This window comes from Acyrthosiphon pisum, chromosome X, assembly GCF_005508785.2.
Source record: "Acyrthosiphon pisum isolate AL4f chromosome X, pea_aphid_22Mar2018_4r6ur, whole genome shotgun sequence".
Lineage (NCBI taxonomy): Eukaryota > Metazoa > Arthropoda > Insecta > Hemiptera > Aphididae > Acyrthosiphon > Acyrthosiphon pisum.
This window is the reverse complement of record NC_042493.1, coordinates 56,430,143-56,442,125: the sequence shown is the minus strand read 5'-3', so window position 1 is coordinate 56,442,125 and position 11,983 is coordinate 56,430,143. Positions and strand designations below refer to the sequence as shown.

Sequence of the window (11,983 nt, the reverse complement as noted above, 5' to 3'; positions counted from 1 at the left end):
GGCGTCCTCTTAAGCCTAAACATAATATCTAAAATAATTATTTTCAGAATTACAGTAAAAATCTGGAATTTTCGCGTATATTGCAGTATTTTGGTTGGTCAATTTTGGACTTAGAAAGTTGGTTAAACCACCAAAATGCATTAAAAAATTAGGCAAAAAAATAATTGGTGGTTAAAATAGGTGGTTGCCATTTAAGAAAAAAAAGTTGTACTGCGCATGCACATGTCTTATTAAGTTAAAAAAAATTCAAACACTATAAAAATGTGTATTTTTATGTCATAACAACCAACAAGAATCAGAATTCAAATTGCAGGGCTTTACGCAAAGATATTGAGTGTTCTAAATTAGCGTTTACACACTGTAGATACCACAAAATGCAAAAACTCTAATAGTTTTTAATATATTTACTTTTAAAAGCTTTTATGAAAGCAGAATATAATGCATCTAAATATCTAATAATAAGTAAGTACTTATAATAAAATATAATAATTGTTTACAAAACTTTTAGGATTCCGCATTCATTTTTAAATTGAATTACATATTTTATGCAGTCATTCCATAACAGTGGCACAAATATGTTTTAATTTTCAGATTCTCTAATTTTTTTTTAGTATATAGCATTTAACGTCTAACTATGTAGAAGAAATTCAGAAGAAAGTTATTAGGATTTTTGGGGAAAGTCCCAACCTATTTACACCACTGTAATCCATAATTATTTATAATAAATTAAATGCTCGTAAGAAACTATTCGTACAACTCATTATATGATCATACTTATACTCACAGAATGTACAGAACACAGATTTAAAAAAATCAAGTCACAGTAGAAATACACATATTAAAATACCTATTAATGTACAATTAAATTAATAAATACTAAAAATAATAATGATTACTCCTAATAATATGTTTGTTAGAAATAAGACACACGATTAGTAAATAAATAAAATAAAATATAAGTATTATATTGTTGCTACTTGCTTAACTGCTGAAGTGTGTCAATCGAGTATAACTATATATTGGCAATATGACAGCAGAATCGAACAAAATATCAAATAATGCATTTATACTATAGTGGAATATTAAATATCAATAGTAGACAATAGTACATTCCTAATCAAATCTATGACCAAACAAAAATACATGCGAAGGTAGACCGTTTTAAGTGCATATGCTATTAAATTGGACATGTATGACGCACACTGTAAACTAAAAATGTTTGTACCATTAATTTCGATAACGCTATCGCATGAGATTCTGATGTGAAGTTAATTTCTTGTGGGGCCTAGGCGATATCCCAGCTGATATTAACACATCCACATCAGTCCCGTTCTTCTTAGACCAATCTATTGACAACCCTATACACATATATTGATAGATACAATTGTATTATGTATTATTATAACACTTTGTCTCTGTCGACCGTAGATACATGATACATTTTTACATGGTGTTTAAGTTAAGTTGTCAAAGGACACTCATTATTTCAAAAACTATTAACATTTAAAAAAATATTTTTTCACATAATTTTAAGTCTTTATGAAACATAAAAAAATTATACTTTTACTACTTTTTAACAGGGCTTACAACCGTTATTATAACTTTATGATCATAACGTTATATTTGACAAAAAAAACGATTGAAATTTGTAAAATTTACTATAACGGAAAGCAATAATAAAAAATAATTAAATACCACAAAACAAAACATAACGATTAACAAAATATATTATATATCATTAAACCAAACATAATGCAAAACGTAATTTATAGAATATCATTGAACAAAAAATAACTCAAAATGAAATATTTTAAAATTTAATTATTTATAAGGGCTATTGGTTTTGTAGAAACATTTATGCAAACAATCTAAGAATTGATTAATTATATTCCATATCCGGGCCATTACCTACCCGCATTAGTTATTATTTTTAAATTCAATAGCTATTAACACTATTTTAAATAACGATAAGCGCAAAACTTGTGTAACGTTTAAATATGATTAGAGTTATATTTGCATACATTGAAATTTATAGAAAAATACTTTGTTATAGTATTATATAATGACTAAAATGATGTAAAAAATATATTTTCAAAAATGTTAATAATTATAATAGTTATATAAAATAATCACCAAGTATATTATATATCGTGAATCGTGATCATCGGGGAGTTAGCACACTACAGCATAATATTATTATACTGTGCCTATGTGGAAGTCAGTTGTAAATCAATACTAAAATCAAACTCTATGTTGCTGGCCACTGCATAAGAGTTACCTTTAGCGTTCCTATTCCGGTGAGATGAGTCTATGAGTGCTGCGGCCAAATTGGACGAAGACGAACCGGACAATACGTAATCGTCGGACTTGTATTTTTCTAACATATTAAAAGATGATTGGCTTTTGTTCATAATACACCAAAAAACGTGAACTCGTAATCATTATTTAATTGATAGCGCTTTTTTAAATATACAAGTACCTGAATTGCTCCTAAGGTAAGGCTGTTGTTGGAATGGCGACGTGGTTTGGACGGGCGAGTATACGTTCGATATAAACTCTTCAAAGGTGCTGGAGTGTTTGTAATTCTTCATGATCATGTCTAACGACCGCCATCTCTCTTCGTAGCTGTAAAATTGATTTATTTTGAATTTCACTGACGGTTTAGACAATCACAATATTATGCGTCAATATATTGTTATACATATTCTATATATCATTTTAATAGGTACAGAAATGGTCAACATACTATTGTTGGTAAAAAGGTATCATGCTACGTTTGGCACACGATGCATTTATTGCTGTGCAACGCACAACATTGGCTAATATTGATTTTTGAACGATGACCTCATTGTAAAGTGGCCCGAAATATGGTACCTAGTCAAAATATTAATTATTATAGACTAAAAAATATAATAAATAGTAGGTATACAATAAAAACATTAACAGCAAACACCGCATTGTCAATTTTATCGTGGTCATATTGAATCAATTATTCTAAGCAAATTTCTCATGCGTTGTGGTCACGTGGGTAAACAGTTTATAATTCATTTTTGCAGTAAATACCTATAGCTAAAATTTACTAGTAGAAACTAGAAACTAGTTTATTTACATCAAAAGGTGACCGTAAGATGGCTATTTACTATGTAGATGCACCTATTTTTTACTAATGCTCAATTGGTTATTAAACTAAGTACATTTTCACACATGATATCATGGTAAACAGTTTTATAATTGACATTATTATTAGCTTCTAGTCTTAATGTACCTATAATATCTTTCAATATTCTTTTTATGAAATTAATTATTATTCTTGAATATATTTTAGTTAAATAAATATTTATAGCAAAACATTATAGTTATTAGTTGTAGGTTCTTTTCAACATACTAATAATCAATAATACTATTGAATATTAAAATAAAATTTGTATTTTCTGAACTGAGATCAAAAATAAAACTAAGTGCATAACTGTTAAAAATACTATCTACTGATAATGAACATGTTAAATATAACTAGTGTAACAATTATGTTACATGACACCTATGTATAATATTCATCATTATATTGACTCTACATTAAAGACACATACGACTAACAGCTATCTGATACAATAATATACCATCACAATTAACTGTAAGGCTTATTGTCAATACATACCATGTAAGAACACCAGATCACTGTACACCTTAAATACATTCACACCTATTATATTAATATAATACTGAACTCTGTATGACTACGATACAGCCACCTACTATTGCCAAACGTAATTTATATTATTTGTAAGTATTTACTATGGAATTAAACCCAATGATTACTGAAATTGAATCCTGGTTATATAAATATACTTAAGATCCTTCTATCAGTTCTTTGCTATGGTAATTATATCTATAAAGTCCATCAACTCTCCTAGGATATCTTATATTTAACTGGTCACTCCCCGACCATATTACACTAGTTTTTACTATAGTACATTTTAGTTTAAACAAAATTTAGATATTTATTACAACAATTATATATTATGTATTTTATATTTATTAGTGTATTATTTTACTCACTTCTGGTTTTCTAGAGACTTGAATCCTGAACAAATTGTTTGGTAGAGGGTAAATTATAATTAAAACATCGCAGAACTCTGTTGGGATAATTCCACGTCTGTAATCTTTGGAATGTTCTGACCATACAATGTGCACTTCATCATTTCCCAAGTGTCTGGCCTATAATTCATAAAACAATTTATGTGAAGATTAAGATGTTGGGCGTTCAAAAAGAGTGAAATCAATATGATGACAATGGACGCACTTTTTGTATGTATGCTTCTTGGGTGGTTGTAGTTGGCATTCTAGTGGCCACGTGAAATACGACTTCGATGAACGACGTTGAATAATACGGGGTTGTCGTACCGGCGTTTTTGTTTCGTTGCAGTCCACCCATAAAACCATTGTGAGTTTCCAGTTCAACCTGTTGCATACAGAAACAAACAATTTAAATCTAGAACGGGTTTACAATACACCAATATATTTTACCTCCCAAGCTAGTGCTGAAATGAAATCTTCGTACGCCTGACTGCCACCAGTGTTTGATATGATTGATACCTTATCTTCTTGGCCTTCGGCCACGTAAATTATTGCTATCTTATGAGTGTCTCTACAACACTAAACCACACATTACGTAACATGTTATTCCGTGTTATTTAAAGCAATGTGCATATTATATAATATATTATGTTAGTTGTACTGAGCATAAAGTTATACCTGGGCGTCAAGGACGCGAAGTTCTCTCAGGACCTTTTCGTTGCGTTCAAGCTGGTAGATTTGTCGTCGTTGGTCCCAGCTGGTAAAACCTAATTCCGAAAACAGGGCACGGCCATTTTGAAACGGAGACTTATGTACACTACATTGAGGTCGTTTCTCCATACTTTTGTAAAAATGCAGATAATATTAAAAATTAACGTTTTGTTAACATATAGATATTCAGCTTACTGATTATAATGAACAGCATTCAATTTTTCTGTGTAACTGTTGTCCATGAACTGTTGTCCTAAAATTGTACTCATGATATCTTGTTCTAATTGTGAAGTCATTGGAGACTTTACTGCAGGGTTGTTCAGCAAAATTTCCATGTCTTCTAAACATTCAGAACTCGTATAGCCAATGTACTGGAGTAACTATAATCATGAAGATGAGATTAATTGAACATTTTGTAATCAACAAAAAATATTCCGGAATATTAAACATACGTCATCTAGATTATCAAGATCATCTGCAGAATTATCTAAAGTTGGCAAAACGTCGGGAGCTCGGTGACGTATGGTATGTTGGATTTGACAGTTTGTACTACATGTTACAACAATTGATTCTTCAGCTTCATTATTTTTTTGGATATGGCTGGTTATAAACAAACTATCATCTAAAACAAATATTAGGTATGAATAAAACATTTTAATTAGGTTCACCCAAATAAAATCCTAGGTATACCATTTTCATGTTCACAGTTAGGACTACAATACAGTGGTGAAATATCCCAGCATGATTTTCCGACTAAATCTCGTTGCAGAACTCGCACTTGATTTAAACCAGTTCTCAGACCAGCTGTGATTCCTCCGCCTGGTACTTCCAATGCGGGTAACTCAATTATAGACATGACCAACATATTGGTAACAGACATAAATAACTGGAAAATAAATAAGATAAATAATATTTCAAGTTTAGCAAATATATTATATACATGTTATATCTAAACATTTATAAGTAAAAAAGCACCTGTATGCTGGGGACAGTAAATATGTCAATCGTTAATTGTTCAGAAATAGAATTTAAAGTGTCATCGTGTTCTGATACCATGGAACATAACCTTGCAGGCCCAATTAGCATTGGAAATTGACCCAAATGATTTAATAAATGGTTAATTATCTGTCAAATGGTAATAAAATATATCTGATGTTATAAAAGTTATATTTTTCTATCAACTATTTAAATACAAACCATTCTAGTAGCAATTTGAAGCGAGTGTCGGGTACTATTTAAATGAGTAGGTGTCATAATATGATCACCAAATTTATTATTGCTTTTTGACTCACTAGACTTTAAATTGTCTAATGTAATATCAAATGTGAATTCATTTGAATATTCTAAATTTACTTCTGTTGCTTTTTTTAAACGTTCAATTGTTTTATCATTACATGTTCTGCTCAAAGCATCAATAACCTAAAGAAATAATAAAGTTTTAATGAAATATTCAACACATATTCGTTATCATGCAATAATTTGTTTGTTTTCTTTATTCCTTTACAGTTAATAATATAGTTATAAGCAGTGTTAGGTTAGGTAGTAACGTAACTCAAATTACAAATTACTATTGAAGTAACGCTGTAGTAAATTCATTATATTTTATTTAAATGAACGCAATTGTAACAAAATTACTTTTTAAAAGTGATTTCTATGGAGTAACATGTTATTTTCCACGTTATTAAAAAAGTTTTGAATGTAGAGTGTATGACAAAAACTAGGGGCTAGGATATTCAAAAAACACATTTAAAATCAATAAAATTGTTTACAATACCGAAAGTTTTACATACTTAAATAGATATTAAAGATCCCAGGAATTAATATTTATAAACTTTGTTCATGTGTATAATATTAAGTCATTAAAAATGTACTAGATCATCAATGTTAACTTGTACTAATATATAATTTACATAATAATTAATAGCATACGTATTTCTGTATACATTTTACTTATTTATCGTTATGGACCGATTTTGTAATTAATTTTAAAAAAAGTAAATTTATTTTTAATGCCCTACTTTTAGAATGAAAAAGTAATGTGATAAAAATAATGTTTGGAAAAGCGAATGTGATTTAAATAAAAATATTTAATGAAACGAGTAATGTAATTTTATTACTTTTCAAAAGTAATTTACTCAACACTGGTTATAACTAATAAGGTACTAATCACTAAAATTAATAAACTACAAATCACAGGCTTGGATCCAGAAGGTTCTATGTTAACATTTTATTATTTTTTGATTACCAAATTTCCTCTCAATTAACTGTTGAGATAATACAAATTCTGATTTAATTTAAAAGGTTTTGATAACTTATATGTCCAAATCAAATAATTATAAGCTGAAAAATATTTAAACACATTCAAATTGGCTTTTCTGAAAAATTTCAAATTTACACATAGAACCTTTTTGGATCCAAACCCGCAAAATGTCTATATTTCATACCATGAATACAGTCATTGACAAGCTCTGCTTAGACCGTAGCTCTAATAAAAGTGGTACAGGCATACACATTGTCCATTCCGCCAAACAAAATACTAAAGATGTTAATAAACGTTTATTTCTGTCACCAATTGGTAACATACTTGCCAGTGTTGCAGATAACACCTAATTTACGTAATAGTTAAAAATATTCAAATTAAAACAATTATACAAAAATGTCTTGTAATTAATCTAGTACACTTAAAAGTAAATATAAAATAAATTTAAACTATAGACAATCATAAATTACCTCGAGGACTTTTGATGGAATATCAGGATAATGTTTCAACAAGTTTGGTATATAATCACAGAGTAGCAGAACATTATCACAAGCTACTTGGGAAATTTTCTCATTCTTAAACTGAAAGTTAACATTTTTATAATGATTAAATCAAATTAAAGTATTAAATAACATTTGTTAATATTTACTTGTAATGCATGTAATAATGTGATGATTGCTTCTTTAATACAAGGATGTCTACTAGCGTTACTTAATTCTTGGCATAAAAAAATACCTAAATTTGACAAAGATATACATCTTGCTAGTCCTGATGGTTCTCTTTTGGCTACTTTCAACATAATTGTTATAACTGTGTCCTACAAAATAACATAATAACATAATTTATATTCAACATGATTTAAAGTATTATTAATCAAACTTACTTTTATATCGGGACAATATGTTATAACAAATTGATGACAATCTGGTTTAAGATAAGGTACTTTGGTAAGGTTTGAAGGAAAACTTAACAGAGAGCCCAATATAGATACGGCTTCAGCACGTGGAGCCTGCAAAACAATGAACAATTACAAAACACTTAAATAATAATTAATAAAAACTAATTAGGCCAAAATAAATATAAATTGTATTTTATACTAATTAAAAATGTCACACACACATATAATATATTAACATAACACAATAATGTTATTACTTATTACCAAAACAACATTTGTTCCACTAAGAACTTCATTGCATGCGTGTACAAAATCTAATGTAAGTAATGTGAAACCAGGAAGTTGGTGAGAAAAAAATTCAGAACCAGTATTTTTTAATATAGTATTGACGACTTCCTGTAAAATAAAATAAAATAAAATATATATTAATTTACTTGGTTTGAAACATAATATTATAATATTTATAAATGTGTGATTATAATTACTTGATCACTAGAAGTTAAACCATAATGTAGAACTTTAAAAAATTGTGTGACATATTTTGGTCCCTGGGGAATATCTCTATTATTCAAAGTCATCTGACACAACAATTTATATGCATGGAGCTTACCATTTCTGTAAGCTTTCGGTAAATTCAGGGCCTAAAAGCAATATTAACATCATCATAATAATTTTTTCATTTTAATAATTAACAAATATTTTTTTAGTTCAAATGCAATTTCATAAAACTTTCAACTTGCCTGAAAACACCAAGGCGAAATCACAGAAATTGGTGGTACTAGTTCAAGAGATACAAATGTCTCTTCTTCTACCATACCTTGATTTTGATATATCTATAAAAATAATATTTTTGTTTGTAAACAATTTTCATTTAAAAAATGAATGACATAACTTCTATTGATTTACTTTGGTCATAGTTGTACTGAGGTCCAGTAAGTATTGAAATACTTGTTCGTGAAGTAATGGATTTTCTAAAGTATTTACATCTCCAAGAGCACTGAGCATTCGACGCCATAGTATTGCAGCAACATCGGGTGTCCATCCCCTTACATCACCACCAGACATAACTGACTTTTTATTGGTTACTTTTTCTATATTACATAAGTAATATCTCAATACAATGTATCATCTTCATTAGAATATCCTAAAATCCTAAGCTATAAAACTATACCTGACGAAGGATGTTGAGAAGACATAATTTCTATTTGCATGTGTGCTTCTTTAAATAAGCTGCTTTCCATACCAGTTGAGGGTACTGGAGAGGGGGACCTTGAATGTGTGTCTCGCATTCGTAACACTAAAAATACATCATTGCATTATTAAAATATTTAAATTAGTAGTATAATTTTTGTATACAGTAAGTGAATACTTACTTAATAATTGCGTTAAATTTTCTAAAGAATGACATTTTCGTATATTAAACAAACACTTTGATGATTTTTCATCCTTCCAGCTATACTTAAGGTCATCTGTTGTTGGTGTTTCTATACAGAGAAAAAGGCAATAAAATAAGTATCAATGTCTTGATTTTTAATAATATACCTGTAATATTGAAGACCGTATCAGTTTCACTATATTTTTGAAATAAATAGCTGTATGTTATGTCTGAATCACTATTTGATCGTTTTATAAATGTTCGTTTTTTGATGGTATTATCTGATTGATTATCTAGGTAAAAAAAAAACCAAGTTGATAATAATACTATACAACTAAACAAACACTTAACTACATAAGTAAACAGAAGAAAACAAAACACCTTCCACATTTTTTTGTTAAAAATTAAATACCTATTACTATGCTTTTGTATACAAATATGAGTAGGGTAGATCCAAAAGGAAGGAATGGTTTAGGTTGTTTTTAATTTTAAGTTTGAGTTTTAATTAAAGAATGAGTACTCAAAATTGTACAAGAAATAGATGATACACTTATACATAGGCATAGAATGAGGGAGAGTTATGGTACCATTTTCTATGCCCGTGAGTATGAAAGCTGAAACGGTTTTCTATTATTTATTTTTTTTTTCAAAAATGCAAATATTATACACTTAATATATTTTATAACTATAAATTGAAATTATTAAGTTATTGTGCATTAAATCATTTCATAAATAAAATTATTTTATTATTATAAAATAAATTCATATTAAATGTTTCCTTTCCAAATTATAGTGTTGATTGAGAACCTAATTTTTAGTAACTGAATTTTTAGTATTTTTATTTTATTTTGTTTATATTTGGGTATTAGGTATACTCAAGTACTGAAGTTTTAATAAAAAATTAAATAATATTAACACATTATGTAATTTAAATATTTTTAAATAAAAGTGTTTTAGTTTTCTATTGTAAATTTACTAAAAAGGTAAAACTGGTTAAAGAATGTTTCTAAATAAGTTGTTTTTAAAATTTAAATATCTAAAAATATTTAGATAAAATTTTAATTGGTATACTATTTATTTATGTTAAACATTCAAATCCACTCCCTGCGCTTCATAGAATTTGTAAAAATCACATATCAAAGATAAATCCCAAATAATTTTTGAGATACATTTTTAAAACATATGTCTTATATTATTCAAAATATTAATTGGCAATTATAGCCTCAATTCCCAAAGAAATTAATCACACTATACCGATGTATCTGTGAAATATAATATCAGGGGGGATATTTTATGAACTGTTAAAAAGTTATACTTAATGATAATATGTTCTCAGTTGACATTAAATTATTTAAGCCTGAATTTCAAACAAACAAAATATGTCATTAAGATTATTCTATGTATATATATTATACGTCAATATTTACACTCTTAAGTTTTACCTTTTAGTATGTACCTCAAGGAACAAAAAAAAAATAATAAGATAAATGAATTACCTGTCACTGAACCTCGTTGTTGGTTTACTCGTGTGTGTGACAAATTACACATATTATAAGCAGAGTTTAGTGTAGTACTTCCACGTTTTCTTCTTGATTTTTTATCCGAAATACGATCTAATGGCAAATCGGCTAAATCCAGACCATAGACATGCCGGGCTAATACTCTTGTTAGAGTTTCTAATGTTTTCTAAAGGGAAAAAATAATTATGAATTTAAAATTATCTAACAAATTAATTTTGTTCTAGATATTTATTTAGTAAAAAAAAATCATATAGAAATAAAAATGTACTTTAAACATATATTATTTAAATTATTATAATGTAATTTATGATTATGTTATCACTTAATAAATAGTAATTTTGTTTAATCAACTTTAATGAACAAACACATATGAAATGTATTATTATTATTTATTTCTGTACATGCACAAAAATATTTTTAAAACTATTTTAATATGTGTTTGATCATTTTAATTAACCCACCACCTATGTAATTTTATTATTGTTATCATTTTAACCATTTTTACAAATCTCGTAAAATAAAGATTATATTCTAATAAAATTCTGAATATAAGCACAATTAATTTTTTATAATGATACATTTTAAGAAATAATGTGTTTTGAAAAGAAAAGCCATAATCATAATATGATACATCAATATCAATAAACGTTTTGTCTAATTTAATTAGTTTAATTGATATAGAAATGATCAGACAAAGAAAAATATTTAAAATTATGATAATTATTTATGATCTATTAAGCAATTATGTAATTATAAATAATAATTTTTTTGTGATGCATCTAACACGGTATGATAAACTATTAAATGGTTTAAACTAAACTATTAGATATAGTTTGAACCATAGACCCAAATAGCGTTTAGGATTTGGGGGGGGGGGGCTAAAGCCTTATTTTGATAATATTGAATAAGCTTAAGACAAAATGTAAGAAATGTTTGGGGGGGCTATGGACATTTTTGGGAGGGCTTAGCCCCTAAAGCCCCCATATTTGCACCTATGGTTTGAACTTAAATGCAAACAAATAAGTTCATATATTTATCCACGTAGACATTCTAATGAAGATATATTTTAAAACTATATGATTTAGACTTTTAGATTCTGAGTGAAACGATGAATGTATTGATTTTACAATGATGTTGTTTTTTTT

General features: G+C 27.7%; 1 protein-coding gene across 4 annotated transcripts in view; it reads right to left on the bottom strand.

Annotated features, from left to right (window-relative positions):
- The window catches only part of LOC100164881 (ral GTPase-activating protein subunit alpha-1), a 33,101-nt gene that overhangs the window by 5,501 nt on the left and 15,617 nt on the right, over positions 1-11,983 (bottom strand). Inside the window, exons 14-38 of one of the 4 annotated variants that reach the window (XM_003240599.4) lie at positions 10,815-11,004; positions 9,486-9,611; positions 9,317-9,427; positions 9,115-9,240; positions 8,850-9,034; positions 8,684-8,776; positions 8,429-8,584; positions 8,208-8,339; positions 7,929-8,054; positions 7,695-7,862; positions 7,516-7,626; positions 7,230-7,391; positions 5,983-6,204; positions 5,761-5,910; positions 5,476-5,671; positions 5,238-5,407; positions 4,981-5,165; positions 4,753-4,915; positions 4,525-4,653; positions 4,301-4,459; positions 4,057-4,215; positions 2,747-2,874; positions 2,480-2,625; positions 2,279-2,377; positions 1,226-1,358 (exon numbers count right to left, since the gene is read on the bottom strand). In XM_003240599.4, the coding sequence (XP_003240647.1) occupies positions 1,243-1,358; positions 2,279-2,377; positions 2,480-2,625; positions 2,747-2,874; positions 4,057-4,215; positions 4,301-4,459; positions 4,525-4,653; positions 4,753-4,915; positions 4,981-5,165; positions 5,238-5,407; positions 5,476-5,671; positions 5,761-5,910; positions 5,983-6,204; positions 7,230-7,391; positions 7,516-7,626; positions 7,695-7,862; positions 7,929-8,054; positions 8,208-8,339; positions 8,429-8,584; positions 8,684-8,776; positions 8,850-9,034; positions 9,115-9,240; positions 9,317-9,427; positions 9,486-9,611; positions 10,815-11,004 (3,708 nt within the window). In that variant the 3' untranslated portion in view covers positions 1,226-1,242. Of the gene's footprint in view, positions 1-1,225; positions 1,359-2,278; positions 2,401-2,479; positions 2,626-2,746; positions 2,875-4,056; positions 4,216-4,300; positions 4,460-4,524; positions 4,654-4,752; positions 4,916-4,980; positions 5,166-5,237; positions 5,408-5,475; positions 5,672-5,760; positions 5,911-5,982; positions 6,205-7,229; positions 7,392-7,515; positions 7,627-7,694; positions 7,863-7,928; positions 8,055-8,207; positions 8,340-8,428; positions 8,585-8,683; positions 8,777-8,849; positions 9,035-9,114; positions 9,241-9,316; positions 9,428-9,485; positions 9,612-10,814; positions 11,005-11,983 lie in introns of those variants that run through there. The other 3 variants (XM_008187564.3, XM_029487363.1, XM_001946808.5) reach the window with 3 other exon arrangements.